The sequence below is a fragment of the Salvelinus sp. IW2-2015 genome, linkage group LG32, assembly GCF_002910315.2.
Source record: "Salvelinus sp. IW2-2015 linkage group LG32, ASM291031v2, whole genome shotgun sequence".
Lineage (NCBI taxonomy): Eukaryota > Metazoa > Chordata > Actinopteri > Salmoniformes > Salmonidae > Salvelinus > Salvelinus sp. IW2-2015.
Window position 1 is genome coordinate 31339902 of NC_036871.1, and position 19803 is coordinate 31359704.

Genomic DNA, 19803 nt, shown 5'->3' on the forward strand with positions numbered 1-19803 from the left:
ATGGCACAACAATGGGCTTCAGGATCTCGTCACGTTATCTCTGTGCATTCAAATTGCCATTGATAAAATGCAACTGTGTTCATTATCCGTAGCTTATGCCCGCACATACCAGAATCCCACCGCCACCATGGGGCACTCTGTTCACTCCAAAGTGACACAAGTTTATTATTTGGTCCCATATTCCTAGCATGCAATGACTACATCAAGTTTGTGACACTACAAACTTGGATGCATTTGCAGTTTCTTTGGTTTTGTTTCAGATTATGTTGCGCCCAATAGAAATCTATGGTAAATAATGTATTAACACACCATAAGTACTTATGAAACTTTTAAATGGGGGGACTAGATACATAAAGTGCATTTATTTCTAAATGGTAAAACAGACATGTATGAAAATACCCTCAAATTAAAGGTGACATTCAGTTATGTCACCTCATATAAAACATTTGATCTCAAATCCAAAATGCTGGAGTATAGAGCCAAATTAAACATTTTAGCTTCACTGTACAAATAAATACATAGGGGAGTGTATCAGCAAAGTTGGCAACCTCACAGTCACCATTTATGACACCATTGTCTCTCCCTGCCTCCCCCCACACACGCAACCGTGGCGTCATCCTGGACGCCACCCTTTCCTTCGACCACCACATCCGACACTGTCAAATCCTCATTCTTCCACATTCTTCCCCAATATTGCCAAAGTCAGGTCCTCCCTTCCTGCCTTTGAAACCCTCATCTACGCATGCATCACCTCTCGTCTCGAGTACTGCAACTTACTACTCTCCGGCATCAATGCGAGCTCCCTTTATAAGCTGTAAATGGTTCCGAACACTGCAGCCCGACTCTTTACCCACACTAAGTCCTCGCAGCACATCACCCCTGTCCTCCATGAACTCCACTGGCTCCCTTTCTCCCAACTTATTAACTACAAGATCCTACTTCTGACCTACAAAGCCCTTCAACACCTTACCTCTACAACCTTCTTCTCCCCTACCAACCCACATGCTTACTCCGTTCCACTACAGCAGGCCTCCTTGCCGTTCCCAAGTCCAAGCTCCAAATCTTCGGCGACAGGGCCTTCTCCAGGGTTGCACCAAGGCTCTGGAACTCCCTCTCACCAAGAATGGCGGAGCCGGAGGGGATGGCTGCCGTTTTACGGGCTGCTAACCAACTGTGCTGTTTTTATTTTATTTTGCGTTTTGTAACTTATTTTTAAATTTGCTTTGTACATAATGTTTCTGCTACTGTCTCTTATGCCCGATAAGAGATTATGGACATCAGAACAGCGATTACTCACCTTGAACTGGACAAAGAATGTTTCTTTAACGAGTCCCATGTGAAGTATATACTGCTTTCTCGAGAAAAAGCCCAAATCCCTTTCATTTGAGTGAAGATAGAGAAAAAGGAGGTCAGGCTGCCTTCTGAGAATTCGTAGGCGAGTGAGTAAACCTCCACTACCATCCGTTCTATTGGCCAATGTGCAATCATTGCAGGCAAACTTAAATCAGTTTTACCTCATTTCTACCAGCATGTCACATGTGCAACCAGAGGAAAAAACCTCTAGACCACCTTTACTCCACACACCCTGTGTATAGCCTCGTTATTGTTATTTTAGTGTTTTATTTTTTACTTTTTTTTAAACTTTAGTTTATTTAGTAAATCTTTTCTTAACTTTTTGTTGAACTGCATTGTTGGTTAAGGGCTTGTAAATAAGCAATTTACTGTGAGGTCTACCTGTTGTATTCGGCGCATGTGACAAATAACATTTGATTTGATTGAAATTTGATTTGATCTGTGACTGAGTACATCAGCATCTTTCAGTCCCTCCTAAAGTCCCACCTCTTCAGCATAGTGTAAAAGGTTGCGTCAATCGAATCTGGTATCAGGATAAAATGTGATTCAGTCACCGAACATACTTTAATTATTTTTATTTAACACAAGCGATAAATGGTAAATGCAATTTTCGTATATATGGGTTCACTGTATCACCACGCAGGGTAAAGCAGAGAACTGACTGAAATAGTAGACATCTTCTTTTATACTGTGACAGATGTAGTTCCAACTTTAGAGTTGGCCTGTCACAGTAGAGGCTTAGCGTGGTTTAAACTTGCTAGCCTATCGGTGGTGCCCAGGCTGGTCCCAGCCTAACAGCACACAGGATCCAGATATCCGGAAGTGTTTGTTGTGAAGTTTGAGCTGATTTGTCGGTGGCTACACTGCTCAGTTCCTGTTTTCTTGTTATTCAGCATTTTTCCATCTTGTCTCAACCTTCTGGTTAGCACAGTCGACACCCTATATTAACAACAGCTTTTCTGCAGTCACGCTATGTTTTGTGATTAACATGTCCTATTTCTAGAAGGCATATATTTATGTTAAAAAGAGAACAAAACCATCCTTCACACACCCCTTGACTTTCCCCCCACATTTTGCCTGAATTTAAAATGGTTTAAATAGATATTGTGTGACTGGCCTACACACAATACCCCATAATGTCAAAGTGGAATTATGTTTTTAGACATTTTTACAAATGAAAATCTGAAATGTCTTCAGTCCATAAGTATTCAACCCTTATGTTATGGCAAGCATAAATAATTTCAGGAGTAAAAATGTGCTTAACAAATCACATAAGTTGCATGGACTCATTCGGTGTGCAATAAGTGTTTAACATGATTTTTGAATGACTACCTCATCTCTATTCCCCACACATACAGATAATTGTAAGGTTCCTCAGTCGAGCATTGCATTTCAAACCGATTCAACCACAAAGACCAGGGAGGTTTTCCAATGCCTCACAAAGAAAGGAAACTATTAGTAAACTCAGCAAAAAAAGAAACGTCCTCTCACTGTCAACTGCGTTTATTTTCAGCAAACTTAACATGGGTAAATATTTGTATGAACATAACAAGATTCAACAACCTAGACATTAACTGAACAAGTTCCACAGACATGTGACTAACAGAAATTGAATAATGTGTCCCTGAACAAAGGGGGGAGGGGTCAAAATCAAAAGTAACAGTCAGTATCTGGTGTGGCCACCAGCTGCATTAAGTACTGCAGTGCATCTCCTCCTCATGGACTGCACCAGATTTGCCAGCTCACCCTCCGATCCAACAGATCCCAGACGTACTCAATGGGATTGAGATCCGGGCTCTTCATTGGCCATGGCAGAACACTGACATTCCTGTCTTGCAGGGAATCACGCACAGAACGAGCAGTATGGCTCATAGCATTGTCATGCTGGAGGGTCATGTCAGGATGAGCCTGCAGGAAGGGTACCACATGAGGGAGGAGGATGTCTTCCCTGTAACGCACAGCGTTGAGATTGCCTGCAATGACAACAAGCTCAGTCCGATGATGCTGTGACACACCGCCCCAGACCATGACGGACCCTCCACCTCGATCCCGCTCCAGAGTACAGGCCTCGGTGTAACGCTCATTCCTTCGACCATAAACGCGAATCCGACCATCACCACTGGTGAGACAAAACCGTGACTCGTCAGTGAAGAGCACTTTTTGCCAGTCCTGTCTGGTCCAGGGACAGTGGGTTTGTGCCCATAGGCGACGTTGTTGCCGGTGATGTCTGGTGAGGACCAGCCTTACAACAGGCCTACAAGCCCTCAGTCCAGCCTCTCTCAGCCTATTGTGGACAGTCTGAGCACTGATGGAGGGATTGTGCGTTCCTGGTGTAACTCAGGCAGATGTTGTTGCCATTCTGTACCTGTCCTGCAGAGGTGATGTTCAGATGTACCGATCCTGTGTAGGTGTTGTTACACATGGTCTTCCTCTGCGAGGATGATCAACTGTCCATCCTATCTCCCTGTAGCGCTGTCTTAGGCGTCTCACAGTACAGCCATTGCAATTTATTGCCCTAGCCACATCTGCAGTCCTCATGCCTCCTTGCAGCATGCCTAAGGCACGTTCACACAGATGAGCAGGGACCCCGGGCATCTTTCTTTTGGTGTTTTTCAGAGTCAGTAGAAAGGCCTCTTTAGTGTCCTAAGTTTTCATAACTGTGACCTTAATTGCCTACCGTCTGTAAGCTGTTAGTGTCTTAACGACCGTTCCACAGGTGCATGTTCATTAATTGTTTATGGTTCATTGAACAAACATGGGAAAGTGTTTAAACCCTTTACAATGAAGATCTGTGAAGTTATTTGGATTTTTAAGAATTATCTTTGAAAGACAGGGTCCTGAAAAAGGGACATTTATTTTTTTGCTGAGTTTAGATGGGTAAAAAAAAAAGCAGACATTGAATATCCCTTTGAGCATTAATTACACTTTGGATGGTGTATCAATACACACAGTCACTACAAAGATAAAGGCGTCCTCAGTACCCAGACTTCCTAACTCAGTTGCCAGAGAGGAAGAAAACTGCTCAGGTATTTCACGACGAGGCCAATGGTGACTTTAAAACAGTTAGAGTTGAATGACTGATAGGATCAAATGGAGGACGGCTTAACATTGTAGTTACTCCACAATACTAACCTAAATGACAGTGTGAAAAGAAGGAAGCCTGTACAGAATAAAAATATTCCAAAACATGCATCCTGTTTGCAATAAGGAACTAAAGTAAAACTGCAAAAAATGTGGCAAAGAAATAAACTTTATGTCCTGGCTATAATAACAATAACCTAAAACACAACGCCAAATATACACTGGAGTTGCTTACAAGACAACATTAAAATGTTAATGAGTGGCCTAGTTACAGTTGACTTAAATCTGCTTGAAAATCTATGGCAAGACTTGAAAATTGCTGTCTGGCAATGCTCAACAACCAACTTGACAGAGCTTGAATAATTTAAAAAATAATAATGTGCAAATATYGTTAGGTTAGATTACTTGTTGGTTATTACTGCATTGTCGGAACTAGAAGCACAAGCATTTCGCTACACTCGCATTAACATCTGCTAACCATGTGTATGTGACAAATAAAATTTGAATTGATTTGAATATTGTACAATCTAGGTGTGCAAAGCACTTAAAAACTTACCCAGAAAGACTCACAGCTGTAATCGCTGCCAAAGGTGATTCTAACATGTATTGACTCAGGGGTGTGAATACTGTATTCTGTATTTAATTTTCAATGCATTTGCAAAAAACATGTTTTCACTTTGTCATTATGGGGTAGTGTGTAATTAAAAAAATATAATACATTTTGAATTCAGGCTGTAACACAAAGTGTGGAATAAGTCAAGGGATATGAATACTTTTTGAATGCACTGTAACTGATTTGACAGAGAAATATCAGCCAGCTAGCCTATCCCGAAACTGTGCTAGCTAGCTAGCTAGCTAGCTGCTGTCAGGTTGGCTAAACACAAGATCAACACAGGCTTTAGCCTACACATAGAACTGAATTAGCAGATCATCTTGAGATCAGGAGAAGTCAACATCAAAACTTCTAAGTCAGGCAGGTAGCCTGGTGGATAGGAGCGTTGGGCTAGTCACTAAAAGGTTGCTGGACCGAATCCTTGGGCTGACATGTTAAAAATCTGTCATCCCTGAGCAAGACTGTTCCACAGGCGCCGATGACGTGGATGTCGATTAAGGCAGCCCCCCGCTCCTCTCTGATTACCCCTAAAAAATACACATTTCAGTTGAATGCATTCAGTTGTACAACTGACTAGGTGTCCCCTATCAAACCTAGCTTAATTCACTGTTACTCACCATTGCCCCTGTTTGTTTGTTGTGATTGAAGGGCAAAGAAACATCCACATTAAACCACAAAGACAACTATTTTGGCGTTCAGGAATGGCTGCTGCATTTCTTAATGAGCACCGGAAGTATCACAAGCGGAATCAGTGAGTGCAGTTCACCTTTAAAAACGATATGCTATTTATCCTTTTATCTATAAAATGTCTTGCACAACTAACTTAAACAAATGATCACATTACTCATATATTTTGGGATCTATCCCTGTAAATGTCCTTCCCTGATGATGCTCAAGTGGACAAGGACTGTCTCATTAAATACAAGCACATTTATGTCCATCACTCTCCTCGCCGCTTCACCTCCATTACCTTTGACCTTTTTCAAAAAGAGACGAGGACTGAGGACACATCACACTATTTTCCCTACTTTAAGCCCCTCCCCCTTCATTAAATTTTTTTAGTTTCTCCCTGCTGGTGTTGTCTTGTAGTGATCAGTTTTTTTTTAGTTTCTACAATTCTAAATCGACTTTGGGTCATTGAAAAGCGCTATATAATTGTCCCATGTATTATCATTCATCTAAAAGTGCAGATTGACTCTCATGAAATCAATATGATTATTTATTATATAACATTGTTTTTATGATTTTGTGGTACAAACACACATTGTTACCAGTTGTAAATAAGTTGTTATAATGAAAGTGAGGAGCCATCAGTCAAACATGAAAACAATTTCACAAATCAATTCGGAGGAAAAACTTGTCTCAAAATACCTTCTGTACCACATTTTCAAATAGAAAGTGTTAGCAAAAAACTATGCAATTAAGTTCCTATTTGTTCTGAGACTACATTAAACTTGTGTGTGGATCCCCAGGGTATGCAGGTGCCACGTATGGAGACACTGCACACTCTCCTATGTGAGTTCTCTGATGTGACATCATTTTGGAGCGCCGGGTAAAGCATTTCCCACACTGTGTGCACTCGTAGGGCTTCTCCCCACTGTGGACCATAGCATGTCTGATCAGGTTGCACTGCTTGGTAAAACTCCTGCCACACTGTTCGCAGGTGTAAGGTTTCTCTCCGGTGTGACTCCGGAGGTGTTCTTTGAGCTGGCAGAGACGCTGGAAGCTCTTCCCACAGAAGGTGCAGCTGAAACGCCTCTCGGTGGTGCTGCCCGACCTCCACTGAGTCCTCATTCTCTTCACCATGTTAAAACTACTGRGACTCAGGCTGTATCCAGAGAAGGTGGAGGTGGTGGCCATGTTTGACCCTGTCATGCACTCACTCAATCTCACTGTTGCTTCTGAAGCCCTGTATTGATGCTGCCTTGACTGTAGAGCTAAACTATTTCCTTCATTATTTGAGTTCAGCATCTCACTGCTCTGTCCTCTGGCATCTGTTGTCTAGCCTCATCAGTCAATGTACTGACATGTCTTCTCATGTGTGCTGCTGCACTGAACATGTTAGCATGTGGTTTCCATATAGAAGAGTGAAGCGATGGCCTACATCATCTGTCATAGTAGAACAGATGACAGCCCACTATGAGATGGGACCATTGAGATATTCTGAGAGTACTCTTCTGTGGAATGAAAGGAGAAATCTGGGTGGCCATCAGGGTCAGTGTCTCTGCCTGGATCCACAGAGGTCCACAGCTGCCCATCAGTCTCATCCATGACAAACTGGTCAGGTCCTGCCAAGGCGCGTGGTCTGATCTAACTCCTCCTCTTTCACCATCACTAGGTCTAGTGAGTCCTCGTCTAGCCGTGGCTGCTCTGCGCTGAAACACTCTGTAGATGTGAGCCGGGGTGTTCCTGGTTCTCTGGACGATCAGAATTGGGGTAATGTTCCACTGAGTCTTTGTGAGATATATTGGGTTTGTTTGATGAAGTCCTCATCACAGTGCCGTTGCTCAAAGGATGGTGATTTCCCAGGCTTGGAACCAGACTCTAAAGATTTGGGGATAAACATAAAATAAACATTACAAAAGACCCTTAACAGCAAAACATGACTGCTTTAGAACTGACTGTGTGTACGTGCGCTACATATGCCAGAACATAAAACAACAATGTAGCAATTTGGAACGTGCATACCACCACACACAGTCTTCCATAGACAGACTGAGCCGTACCCCTTATGGTCACACCCACCCTCTCCAGTGATCCTGAGCTCTTCCTGAGGGTCAGTCTTCCACACATCCTCTGCTGTCTCCTCATCTTTGATCAGTATGGGTTCAGTCTCCACTCTCTGCTCCACATCTGAAGGCTGTAACAGGGACAGAGGTTATTACTCAGGACACACACCATATCTAACCATTTTCATACTCATGAATCGCACAAAAGCGATAAAATCTCCTGATAAGCCAATATCATAATTGATCCAAATAGGTCAGGTCTCTGTAATTGTTAAAGGTGATGTATCACACCTGGGGTTGAGAGTCCTCTTCAACAGCCAGCTCTTTGTCTCTGCACTGTGAGCTATTCCTCTGCTTATTCAAAACAATCTTGACTGGATATGAAGATCTCTCTGAAGCCACGGGGTAAAAACCTGGAAAATTATTGTTTTCAGTCAAATATTAAATAGTGGGCTATTCACACATTTGGGTTTTGCATATACAATCAATTTACTAGCCTGGAGACACAACGTAAAATGTCCTTGAATTCTACATCGGGCATAAATGAGCGTCTGGATCAGGAAAGTTCTCTCACGACCTCACAAGCCAGAATGTTGAATAAAATTATATTTTAACTTACTTTACCAGTTGTCGTTGATCCTTTTGCTGGTAGGAAAAGCGGTACGGCAAGCGGTACCGGAGTGCCAAGTCTGGGACCAAAAGGCTTCTGAACAGCTTCTACCCACCAAGCCATAAGACTGCTGTATAGTTAATCAAATGGCTTCAGTTTTTCACAATTGCTGACATTTAATCCTAGTAAAAATTCCCAGTTTTAGGTCAGTTAGGATCACCACTTTATTTTAAGAATGTGAAATGTCAGAATAATAGTAGGGAGAATGATTTATTTCATTTATCACATTCTCAGTGGGTCAGAAGTTTACATACACTAAATTAGTATTTGGTAGCATTGCCTTTAAATTGTTTAACTTGGGTCAAATGTTTCGAGTAGCCTTCCACAAGCTTCCACAATAAGTTGGGTGAATTATGGCCTATTCCACCTGACAGAGCTGGTGTAACTGAGTCAGGTTTGTAGGCCTCCTTGCTCGCACACGCTTTTTCAGTTCTGCCCACAAATTTTCTATGGGATTGAGGTCAGGGATTTGTGATGGCCACTCCAATACCTTGACTTTGCTGTCCTTAAGCCATTTTGCCACATCTTTGGAAGTATGCTTGGGGTCATTGTCCATTTGGAAGACCTATTTGCGACCAAGCTTTAACTTCCTTACTGATGTCTTGAGATGTTGCATTAATATATCCACATAATTTTCCTGCCTCATGATGCCATCTATTTTGTGAAGTGCACCAGTCCCTCCTGCAGCAAAGCACCCCCACAACATGATGCTGCCACCCCCGTGCTTCACGGTTGGGATGGTGTTCTTCGGCTTGCCAAACAGTTTTGGCCAAACAGTTCTATTTTTGTTTCATCAGACCAGAGGACATTTCTCCAAAAAGTACGATCTTTGTCCCCATGCACAGTAGTCTGGCAAACCGTAGTCTGGCTTTTTTTAATGGCGGTTTTGGAGCAGTGGCTTCTCCATGCTGAGCAGCCTTTCAGGTTATGTCGATATCGGACTCGTTTTACTGTGGATATAGATACTTTTGTACCTGTTTCCTCCAGCATCTTCACAAGGTCCTTTGCGGTTGTTCTGAGATTGATTTGCACGTTTCGCACCAAAGTACGTTCATCTCTAGGAGACAGAACGCGTCTCCTTCCTGAGCGGTATGACGGCTGCATGGTACCATGGTGTTCATACTTGCATACTATTATTTGTACAGATGAACGTGGTACCTTCAGGCATTTGGAAATTGCTCCCAAGGATGAACCAGACTTGTGGAGGTCTACAATTGTCTTTCTGAGGTCTTGGCTGATTTCTCTTGATTTTCCCATGATGTCAAGCAAAGAGGCACTGAGTTTGAAGGTAGGCCTTGAAATACATCCACAGGCACACCTCCAATTGACTCAAATTATGTGAATTAGCCTATCAGAAGCTTCTAAAGCCATGACTTAACACTCTGGAATTTTCCAAGCTGTTAAAGGCACAATCAACTTAGTGTATGTAAACTTCTGTCCCACTGGAATTGTGAAGCAATTGTTGGAAAAATTACTTGTGTCATGCACAAAGTAGATGTCCTAACCGACTTGCCAAAACTATAGTTTGTTAACAAGAAATTTGTGAAGTGGTTGAAAAACGAGATTTAATGACTCCAACCTAAGTGTATGTAAACTTCCGACTTCAACTGTATTACCTCAACTACCTTGCACATTAACTCTATACAGATATTCATTGTATCTAGTCTCATTATTGTCATTTGTGTTATTTTTATCAAAACATTTGAGCAAATTGTTCTTACTTTTTAACTCTGCATTTTTGGCAAAGGGCTCGTAAGTAAGCATTTCACGGTAAAGTCTACACCTGTTGTATTCAGCGCATGTGACAAATAAAATTTGATTGTGAGACAATATCCACAGGAAAGTATAATTAAATCAACCTTTCAAAGCGCTCCCGAGTGGCGCAGCATCGCTACAGACCCTGGTTCAATCCCGGGCTGTATCACAAACGTCATTGTCACATAGTCACATAGGGCAACGCACAATTGGCCCAGCTTCATCCGGGTTTAGGGGAGGGTTTGTCCGTCATTGTAAAATAAGAATGAGTTCTTAACTGACTTGCCTAGTTAAATAAATAGTGCATTCAGATTTCTATAACCTGAAGCATGCACAAAACCATGCCGGAGTATTGCAAGTATGCATGGTGGCGTGCATGTATTTTCAAATTGTGTGCATGTTTCAGGTGATAGAAATATGAATAAACTACAAGCACTTTGAAAAGTTGATTTTATTATACTTTCCTGTGGCTCTCACACATTCCTACCTGCCAATGCCATGTAAATTAAACTATTGTTTACATTCTGATTGGTAGAGATCGTGAGAGTCAACTTTCCTGATCCAAATGCTCATTTATGCCGGACGTTGATTGCAATATAATATAACGTCGACGTTCCAGGCTATACATTTACTATAAAAAGTAACACATGAACTAACAGTACCTTTTCGTCTGCGCGTCTTCTCCAGCTCGCTCTCCATAATTTGACACTTCCTTTTCAGTACATCAATATCTCGCTGGCTTTGGGTCATTTCCAAACGTATAACAGCACAGCTATCATCTACACGTTTGTTTATTTCTGCTACAGCTGCTTTAGCTAATACCTCCAGAATGGATACCAATTGCGCCTGAAAATTGCAGCTCGCCATCTTGTCCAGCCCAAATTACAGATGCGTATTTCCTGTGTGAAGTAAATAGTATTCAATTTCCAAGATAACTTGCAAAAAACAAGCCGTATATGTTGATAAATGACAACAATGTAGTGAAGCGGGAGATACGCGGAATTGTTCTTCTTCTATGGTTCAATGGCGTTCGCAACAATGTGATGTGCATTCCGCCACCTACTGTGCGGGTGAATAATAAGGATCTCAAAAAATGAAATATGTTGGTAAAATATGAATAAAAAAATTGAAACTATCAAAAAATAAATTAACTAAACAAAATCAACCTGCTTTTCTGTAAAAAAATTAAAAAAATAAAAAGTTCTAATCAGGTCCCTACACAGGCTCAAACGACTCCTGTGAGGGCGGGACATTTCCTAGCGACAATAGTCCTTGTAGTGTTTCTGCTGTGAAGTCCCTGCAATCGCTCTTCAGTTCATCTATTACCGTAAATATGAGAGTGCAACAGCCCTTCAAAAATGTTACAAATTAGCACTGGCCAGCAAATAACAGGGTATATTCTAATTTGCATATACAGTGTAAAGTAGCCATATCTATAGACAAAAAAAAAATGCAGGTGGCTCACTTGGTTGTTAATCCATAACAGGCCTTCAGAAAGTATTCACAGCCCGTGGCATTTTCCACATGATGTTATGTGACAGCCTGCATTTAAAATTGATTACATTTAGATATACACACAATACCCCATATTGTCAAAGTCGACTCACTCTATGTGCAAAAATAGTGTTTTAACATGATTTTTGAATGACTACCTCATCTCTGTACCCCACACTTACAATTATCTGTAAGGTGCCTCAGTCGAGCAGTGAATTTCAAACAAATTCAATCACAAGACCAGGGAAGTTTTCCAATGCCTCACAAAGAAAAGCCCCTATTGGTAGATGGGTAAAATAAAATAAAAACATTCTAAAAGCAGACTGCACCTGTACATAGCCATCCAACTACCTCATCCCCATACTGTTATTTATTTTGCTCCTTTGCACCCCAGTATCTCTAATTGCACACTTATCTTCTGCACATCTATCACTCCAGTGTTTAATTGCTATATTGTAATTATTTCACCACTATGGCCTATTTATTGCCTTATCTCCCTTATCCTACCTCATTTGCACACATTGTATATTGACTTTTTCTATTGTATTATTGACTGTATGTTTGTTTATTCCATGTGTAACTCTGTGTTGTTGTTTGTGTCGCACTGCTTTGCTTTATCTTGGCCAGGTCGCAGTTGTAAATGAGAACTTGTTCTCAACTAGCCTACTTTGTTAAATAAAGGTGAAATAAATAAAAACATTGAATATCCCTTTGAGCATGGTGAAGTTAATACTTACACTTTGGATGGTGTATCAATACACCCAGTCACTACAAAGATACAGGTGGCCTTCCTAACTCAGTTGCAAGAGGAAGAAAACATCACAGGGATTTCACCATGAGGCCAATGTTGACTTAAAAACAGTTACATCGTTTAATGGTAACATTGTAGTCAGTGGTGGAAAAAGTACCCAATTGTCAACCTTGAGTCAAAGTAAACATACCTTAATAGAAAATGACTCAAGTAAAAGACAACCAGTAAAATACTAAAAGTATTTGGTAATAAATATACTTAAGTATCAAAAGTAAAAGTATAAATCATTTCAAATTCTTTACATTAAGCAAACCAGATGGCAATGTTCTTGTTTTTTTAGCCAGGGGCACACTCCAACAATCAGACAACTTATAAATGAAGCGTTTGTGTTTAGGGAGTCAGATCAGACGCAGTAGGGATGACCAGGGATGTTCTCTTGATAAGTGTGTGAATTGGACCATTTTCCTGTCCTGCTAAGCATTCAAAATGTAACAAGTACTTTCGGGTGTCAGAGAAAATGTATGGAGTAAAAAGTACATTATTTTCTTTAGGAATGTAGTGAAGTAAAAGTAAAAAGTTGTCAAAAATATAAATAGTAAAGATTCCCCAAAAAACAACTTAAGTAGTACTCTAAAGTATTTTTGCATAAGTACTTTACCCCACTGATTGTCATTTAGGTTAGTATTGTGGAGTAACTACAGAGTGAATTTTCTATTTAACCCTTATTTTACTAGGTAAGTTGACTGAGAACACATTCTCATTTACAGCAACAACCTGGCGAATAGTTACAGGGGAGAGGATGAATGAGTCAATTGTAAGCTGGGGATGATTAGGTGACGGTATGAGGGCAAGATTGGGAATTTAGCCAGGACACTGGGGTTAACACCCCTACTCTTACGATAAGTGCCATGGGATCTTTAGTGACCAGAGTCAGGACACCCATTTAACATCCTATCTGAAAGATGGCACCCTACACAGGGCAATGTCCCCAATCACTGCCCTGGTCCATTGGGATATTCTTTCAGACCAGAGGAAAGGGTGCCTCCTACTGGCCCTCCAACACCACTTCCAGCAGCATCTAGTCTCCGATGCAGGGTGGTATGCTGCTAGAAATTAAGGATGCTTGTACAGAATAAAAATATCCCAAAACACGCATCTTGTTTGCAATAAGGTACTATAGTAAAACTGCAAAAAATGTGGCCAAGAAATTAACTTTATGTCCTAAATACAAAGCGTTTGTGGCAAATCCAACACCACATCACTGAGTACCACTCTTCATATTTTCAAGCATGGTGGTGGCTGCATCATGTTATGGGTATGCTTGTCATCATTTACTATATCCACAGGAAAACGAGTCCTATATCGACATAACCTGAAAGGCTTTGGAGAAATGTCCTCTGGTCTGATGAAACAAAAATAGAACTGTTTGGCCATAATGACCATTGTTATGTTTGGAGGAAAAAGGGGGAGGCTTGCAAGCCGAAGAACACCATCCCAACCGTGACGCACAGGGGTGGCAGCATCATGTTGTTGGGGTGCTTTGCTGCAGGAGGGACTGGTGCACGTCACAAAATAGATGGCATCATGAGGAGGGAAAAGATTGGATATATTGAAGCAACATCTCAAGACATCAGTCAGGAAGTTAAAGCTTGGTCGCAAATGGGTTTTCCAGATGGACAATGACCCCAAGCATACTTCCAAAGTTGTGGCAAAATGGCTTAAGGACAACAAAGTCAAGGTATTGGAGTGCCCATCACAAAGCCCTGACCTCAATCCTATCGAAAATGTGTGGGCAGAACTAAAAAAGCGTGTGCGAGCAAGGAGGCCTACAAACCTGACTCAGTTACACCAGCTCTGTCAGGAGGAATGGGCTAAAATTCCCCCAACTTATTGTGGGAAGCTTGTGGAAGGCTACCCGAAACATTTGACCCAAGTTAAACAATTTAAAGGCAATGCTACCAAATACTAATTGAGTGTATGTAAACTTCTGACCCACTGGGAATGTGATGAAAGAAATTAAAGCTGAAATAAATAATTATCTCTACTATTATTCTGACATTTCACATTCTTAAAATAAAGTGGTGATCCTAACTGACCTAAGACAGGGGATTTTTACTAGGATTAAATGTCAGGAATTGTGAAAAACTGAGTTTAAATGTATTTGGCTAAGGTGTATGTAAACGTCTGACTTCAACTATATGTGTATTACATTTAGTCAAATGTTTAGTATTTGGTCCCATATTCCTAGCACGCAATGACTAAATCAAGCTTGTGGCTCTACAAACTTGTTGGATGCATTTGCAGTTTGTTTTGGTTGTGTTTCGGATTATGTTGTGCCCAATAGAAATGAATAGTAAATAATGTATTATGTCATTTTGGAGTCACATTGTAAATGAGATTTAAAAAAATAAAAAATAGGTTATTAAAATAAAAATAAAAATGAGGAGCCCTTAACAGTCAAACATGAAAAACCTTTCACAAATGAAGTAGGAGGAAAAAGCTTGTCAAAATGTCTCAAAATACCTTATGTACCAAATTTTCCCATAGAAAATGTTGTCCAAAAAATGATGCAATTATTAACTTTGTTCCATCTGGTCTGAGACGACATTAAACTTCTGTGTGGATCCCCAGGGTATGCGGGTACCATATATTGAGACGTTGGAGGCTGCTTATGGTAGAGAAATTCATATTAAATTATCTAGAAACAGCTCTGGTAGACATTTCTGCAGTCAGCATGCCAATTGCACGCTCCCTCAAAACTTGAGACATCTGTGGCATTGTGTTGTATGACAAAACTGCACATTTCAGAGTGGCCTCTTATTGTCCCCAGCACAAAGTGCACCTCTGTAATGATCATGCTGTTTAAATCAGCTTCTTGATATGCTACCTAACCTAAACCCTGTCAGGTGGATGGATTATCTTTACGTTTTGATAACCATGTAAATCTCTCTCGGACAAGGTGACTTTTATCAATATATTCGGCTCTATTTACTCTCAAATTCGAAAATGCTAATTAGCGTCAATGTAGACATCATGCAAAACTACAAATCCCTGCAAGCTCCTGCATGTCATGTCAAATCAAATCAAATTTATTTATATAGCCCTTCTTACATCAGCTGATATATCAAAGTGCTGTACAGAAACCCAGCCTAAAACCCCAAACAGCAAGCNTCAAATCAAATCAAATTTATTTATATAGCCCTTCTTACATCAGCTGATATATCAAAGTGCTGTACAGAAACCCAGCCTAAAACCCCAAACAGCAAGCAATGCAGGTGTAGAAGCACGGTGGCTAAGAAAAACTCCCTAGAAAGGCCAAAACCTAGGAAGAAACCAGGCTATGAGGGGTGGCCAGTCCTCTTCTGGGGTGGCCATGTCATCTCTAACTGACGCCTTTGCTAACAGGTATTGTGTCAACTTACAACTTGCACAAGACAGTTCACAGAACTATCAATTGAAAAACATTTTGCCAGTTTATTCATTTCTACATTTAACTAACAGATAGTTAATCCAGAGATTCTTATCTTTGCCTCAACAGTCTCGTCTAGATCACCATGACATTTGTAGTTCTTATGATAGCCACATTAGCAGCTAATTACCATTACATTTTGGGGGGGTAAATACAGGCGAATATATTGATAAAAGTCACCTTGTCCTTGAGATATTTACACGGTTATCAAAATGTTGAGCCAGGGTAAGCCTACATGAAACACAGCCCTTATTTTAAGTGTTTCTAAAATCCCCAATGGGAAACATTTATGGTGGAAAAACAATAGAAACCATTTTAGTTTGACCACTAGGTTTTATGGGTATTATGACTCATACTGTGGTACTCTATTCATTAGTAGGCAAACTAAGACGTCTTCCCCTTCTTGATAGCCCCCCTTTTGGCGAGGAAGCACAAGTGTATCCTAGCACAGAAGAGTTTTGACATATGTGCCACACACCCTTTGAATCAGCTGCTGTATTGTCGTCGGAGAAAAGCATGCACACATTTAAAAACAATATGCTACTTAACCTTTTATCTATAAAATGTATTGCAAAACTAACTTAATTTTTTCATCACTTTACACAATTATCTTGGGATCCACCCCGGTAAACGTCCTTTGCCTGATGGATAAGGACCAACTCATTCCATAAAAGCACATTTTCGTCCACATCACTCTCCTCACCCACTCTTCTCCATTATCTTTGACCTTTTTTCCAAAGGAGGCGAGAGAGGACCAGGGAGAAAAGACGCAGGAGTTGAGCAAATCTAATTTWAAAAAATTACCTACACATCACACTCTTTTCCTTACTTTAAGCCCCTCCCCCTTCTCTTTGTTTCTCCTGCTGTTAGTCTGGTGTTGTCTTGTTGTGATCATTTAAAAACAATTTWAAAAAATCTACAATTGTAAAGCGATTTTGGGTCATTGAAAAGCGCTACATATAGGTCTCATGTATTAGTATTATTGATCTAAAAAACGGATTGACTCAAAATCAAGCTTTCAACAGTCAAACAAGAAAAGCACAAATCAATTGGGAGGAAAAGCTTGTCAAATTACCTTCTGTACCACATTTCCATGTAGAAAGTGTTACAGAAAAACTGAAATTATGTTCCTATTTTTCCGAGACTACATTAAACTTGTGTGTGGATCCCCAGGGTATGCTGGTACCACGTATTGAGAACCTGGGCTCTCTCCTATGTGAGTTCTCTGATGTGATGTCATTTTGGAGCGCCGGGTGAAGCACTTCCCACACTGTGTGCACTCGTATGGCTTCTCCCCGCTGTGGACCATAGCATGTCTGATCAGGTTGCACTGCTGGGTAAAACTCCTGCCACACTGTTCGCAGGTGTACGGTTTCTCTCCGGTGTGACTCCGGAGGTGTACTTTGAGCTGGCAGAAACGCTGGAAGCTCTTCCACAAAAGGTGCAGCTGAAACGCCTCTCGGTGGTGCTGCCCGACCTCCACTGAGTCCTCATTCTCTTCACCATGTTAAAACTACTGTGACTCAGGCTGTATCCAGAGAAGGTGGAGGTGTGGCCATGTTTGACCCTGTCATGCACTCACTCAATCTCACTGTTGCTTCTGAAGCCCTGTATTGATGCTGCCTTGGCTGTAGAGCTAAACTTTTTCCTTCATTATTTGAGTTCGCGTCTCGCTACTCTGTCCCTCTGGCATCTGTTGTCTAGTTCATCAGCCGATGTCCTGACATGTCTTTTCATGTGTTTTGCTGCACTGAACACGTATGCATGTGGTTTCCATATGAAGAGTGAAGCGATGGCCCCACTTTCATTGGTCATCGTAGGAATGATGGCAGGCCCACCTATGAGATGGGAAAATTGAGATATTCTGAGAGTACTCTTCTGTGGAATGAAAGGAGAAATCTGGGTGGCCATCAGGATCAGTGTCTCTGCCTGGACCCACAGAGGTCCACAGCTGCCCATCATTGTCATCCATGACAAATTGGTCAGGTCCTGCCAGGACCGTGGTCTGATCCAGCTCCTCATCTTTCACCATCACTAGGTCTAGTGAGTCTTCGTCTGGCCGGCGCTGCTCTGTGCTGAACACCTCTGTAGACGCAAGCCAGGGTGTTCCTGGTTCCTCTGGACGATCAGAATTGGGGTAATGTTCCACTGAGTCTTCTGGAGATATATTGGGTTGTGTGATGAAGTCCTCATCACAGCGCCGTTGCTCAAAGGATGGTGGTTTCCCAGGCTTGGAACCAGACTCTAAAGATTTGGGGATAAACATAAATTAAACATTATAAAAGACCCTTAACAGTTGCAAAATACGACTGTTTTAGAACAGACTGTGTGCGTACGTGCACGCCATATGCCAGAACATAAAACACCCGACAGCAATGTAGCAATTTGGAATGTGCATACCACCACACCCACACAGTCTTCCATAGACAGACTGAGCAGTACCGCTTATGGTCACACCCACCCTTTCCAGTGATTCTGAGCTCTTCCTGAGGGTCAGTCTTCCACACATCCTCTGCTGTCTCCTCATCTTTGATCAGTATGGGTTCAGTCTCCACTCTCTGCTCCACATCTGTAGGCTGTAACAGGGGACTGCAATTATTCCTCTGGGCACACACCATATCTAACACTTTTTATACTCATGAATCACACAAAAGCGGTAAATTCTCCTGATATTCCAATAACAGAATTGATCCAACAGGCCAGGTCTCTATAATTGTAAAAGGTGATGTATCACACATGGAGATGAGAGTCCTCTTCAACAGCCATATTGTCTTCTCCCCACTGTGAGTTACTCCTCTGCTTGTTCAAAACAATCTTGACTGGATATGAAGATCTCTCTGATAACATGGGGTAAAAACCTGGAAAATAATTGTGTTCAGTCACACATTTGTGTTTTTATTCATTTGTTCATGATGCAATCAAATTACAGTGAAGTACTACCTTTTCTCCTGACTCGTCCTCGTGTCTTCTTCAACTCGCTCTCCATCATTTGACACTTCCTTTTCAGTACATCAATATCTCGCTGGCTTTGGGTCATTTCCAAACGTATAACGGCACAGCTATCATCTACACGATTGTTTATTTCTGCTACAGCTGCTTTAGCTAATACCTCCAGAATGGATACCAACTGCGCCTGAAAATTGCAGCTGGCCATCTTGTCCAACCCAGGATTCTCTGTGATTAAGTAAATAGAATACAATTCTCTAACTAGCCAATGTGTAAGAAACAATCAGTTTATTTAAAGTTCTAACACTATGGCAAATGGCCCAATTTGGCATGTGTAAAAAGAGATCGAGTAACGCAAACAATGTTGTTGATAAATGGCAGCAATGTTGGAAGTGGGATATTCGTATGTAATCGCACTTCCGTTCAACTCATAAGGTATTACCGTAAATATGAGACTGCAACAGCCCTTCGAATGTGGTATAGTTTGACACTGGCAAAGCACCAGGGGTTATTCAAGCCCAACCGGCCGCAGGATGGCGGTATTATTTATTTTACGTCGTTTGTCATGTTACAAACGACGTAAAAGGAAAAGAACCGCCATCATGCGGCGGTTTGGGCTAGGTGTATTCTTGTCTGCACGTAAGGCAGCCATATCCATTTACAAAAAAATACGACAAAGAATTCAGATAGTAAAACTTCTGTTTTTAGTTAAATAGATATGGCTACATGTTGGGGAGAGTGCAGTGGCAGACATGATTATAAATGCAACCAAGGCTATTTGCATTTATAATATATTATACATTTATATATAATATATATTTATAATGCACAACGCATTGTGGTAAAATACAAAAACACTTTTCAACCATTCATACAAATTAATTGTTTATATATTATCAAATATTGTCAACCTCCATTCTCATCCACACAACCTAATGAAAC

General features: G+C 41.1%; 3 protein-coding genes across 3 annotated transcripts in view; 1 reads left to right on the top strand and 2 right to left on the bottom strand.

The window, feature by feature from the left end:
* The window catches only part of LOC111956639 (actin-binding protein IPP), a 390618-nt gene that overhangs the window by 198306 nt on the left and 172509 nt on the right, over nt 1-19803 (top strand). The gene's annotated exons all lie outside the window — the stretch shown is intronic.
* LOC111956414 (uncharacterized) overlaps nt 1-19803 on the bottom strand; it is a 109116-nt gene that overhangs the window by 45020 nt on the left and 44293 nt on the right. The window contains exons 11-13 of the mRNA XM_023976872.2: nt 17064-17424; nt 7377-7464; nt 6495-7048 (exon numbers count right to left, since the gene is read on the bottom strand). Of these exons, the coding sequence (XP_023832640.2) occupies nt 6495-7048; nt 7377-7464; nt 17064-17424 (1003 nt within the window). The remainder of the gene's footprint in view (nt 1-6494; nt 7049-7376; nt 7465-17063; nt 17425-19803) is intronic.
* On the bottom strand, nt 17705-19264 carry LOC111956651 (uncharacterized). Its single transcript, XM_070436709.1, has 4 exons — nt 18856-19264; nt 18652-18773; nt 18377-18491; nt 17705-18159 (listed from the first exon to the last, which is right to left on the bottom strand). The coding sequence occupies exons 1-4, from the start codon at nt 19067-19069 to the stop codon at nt 17720-17722; spliced, it is 891 nt and encodes a 296-aa protein (XP_070292810.1). The 5' UTR covers nt 19070-19264; the 3' UTR covers nt 17705-17719.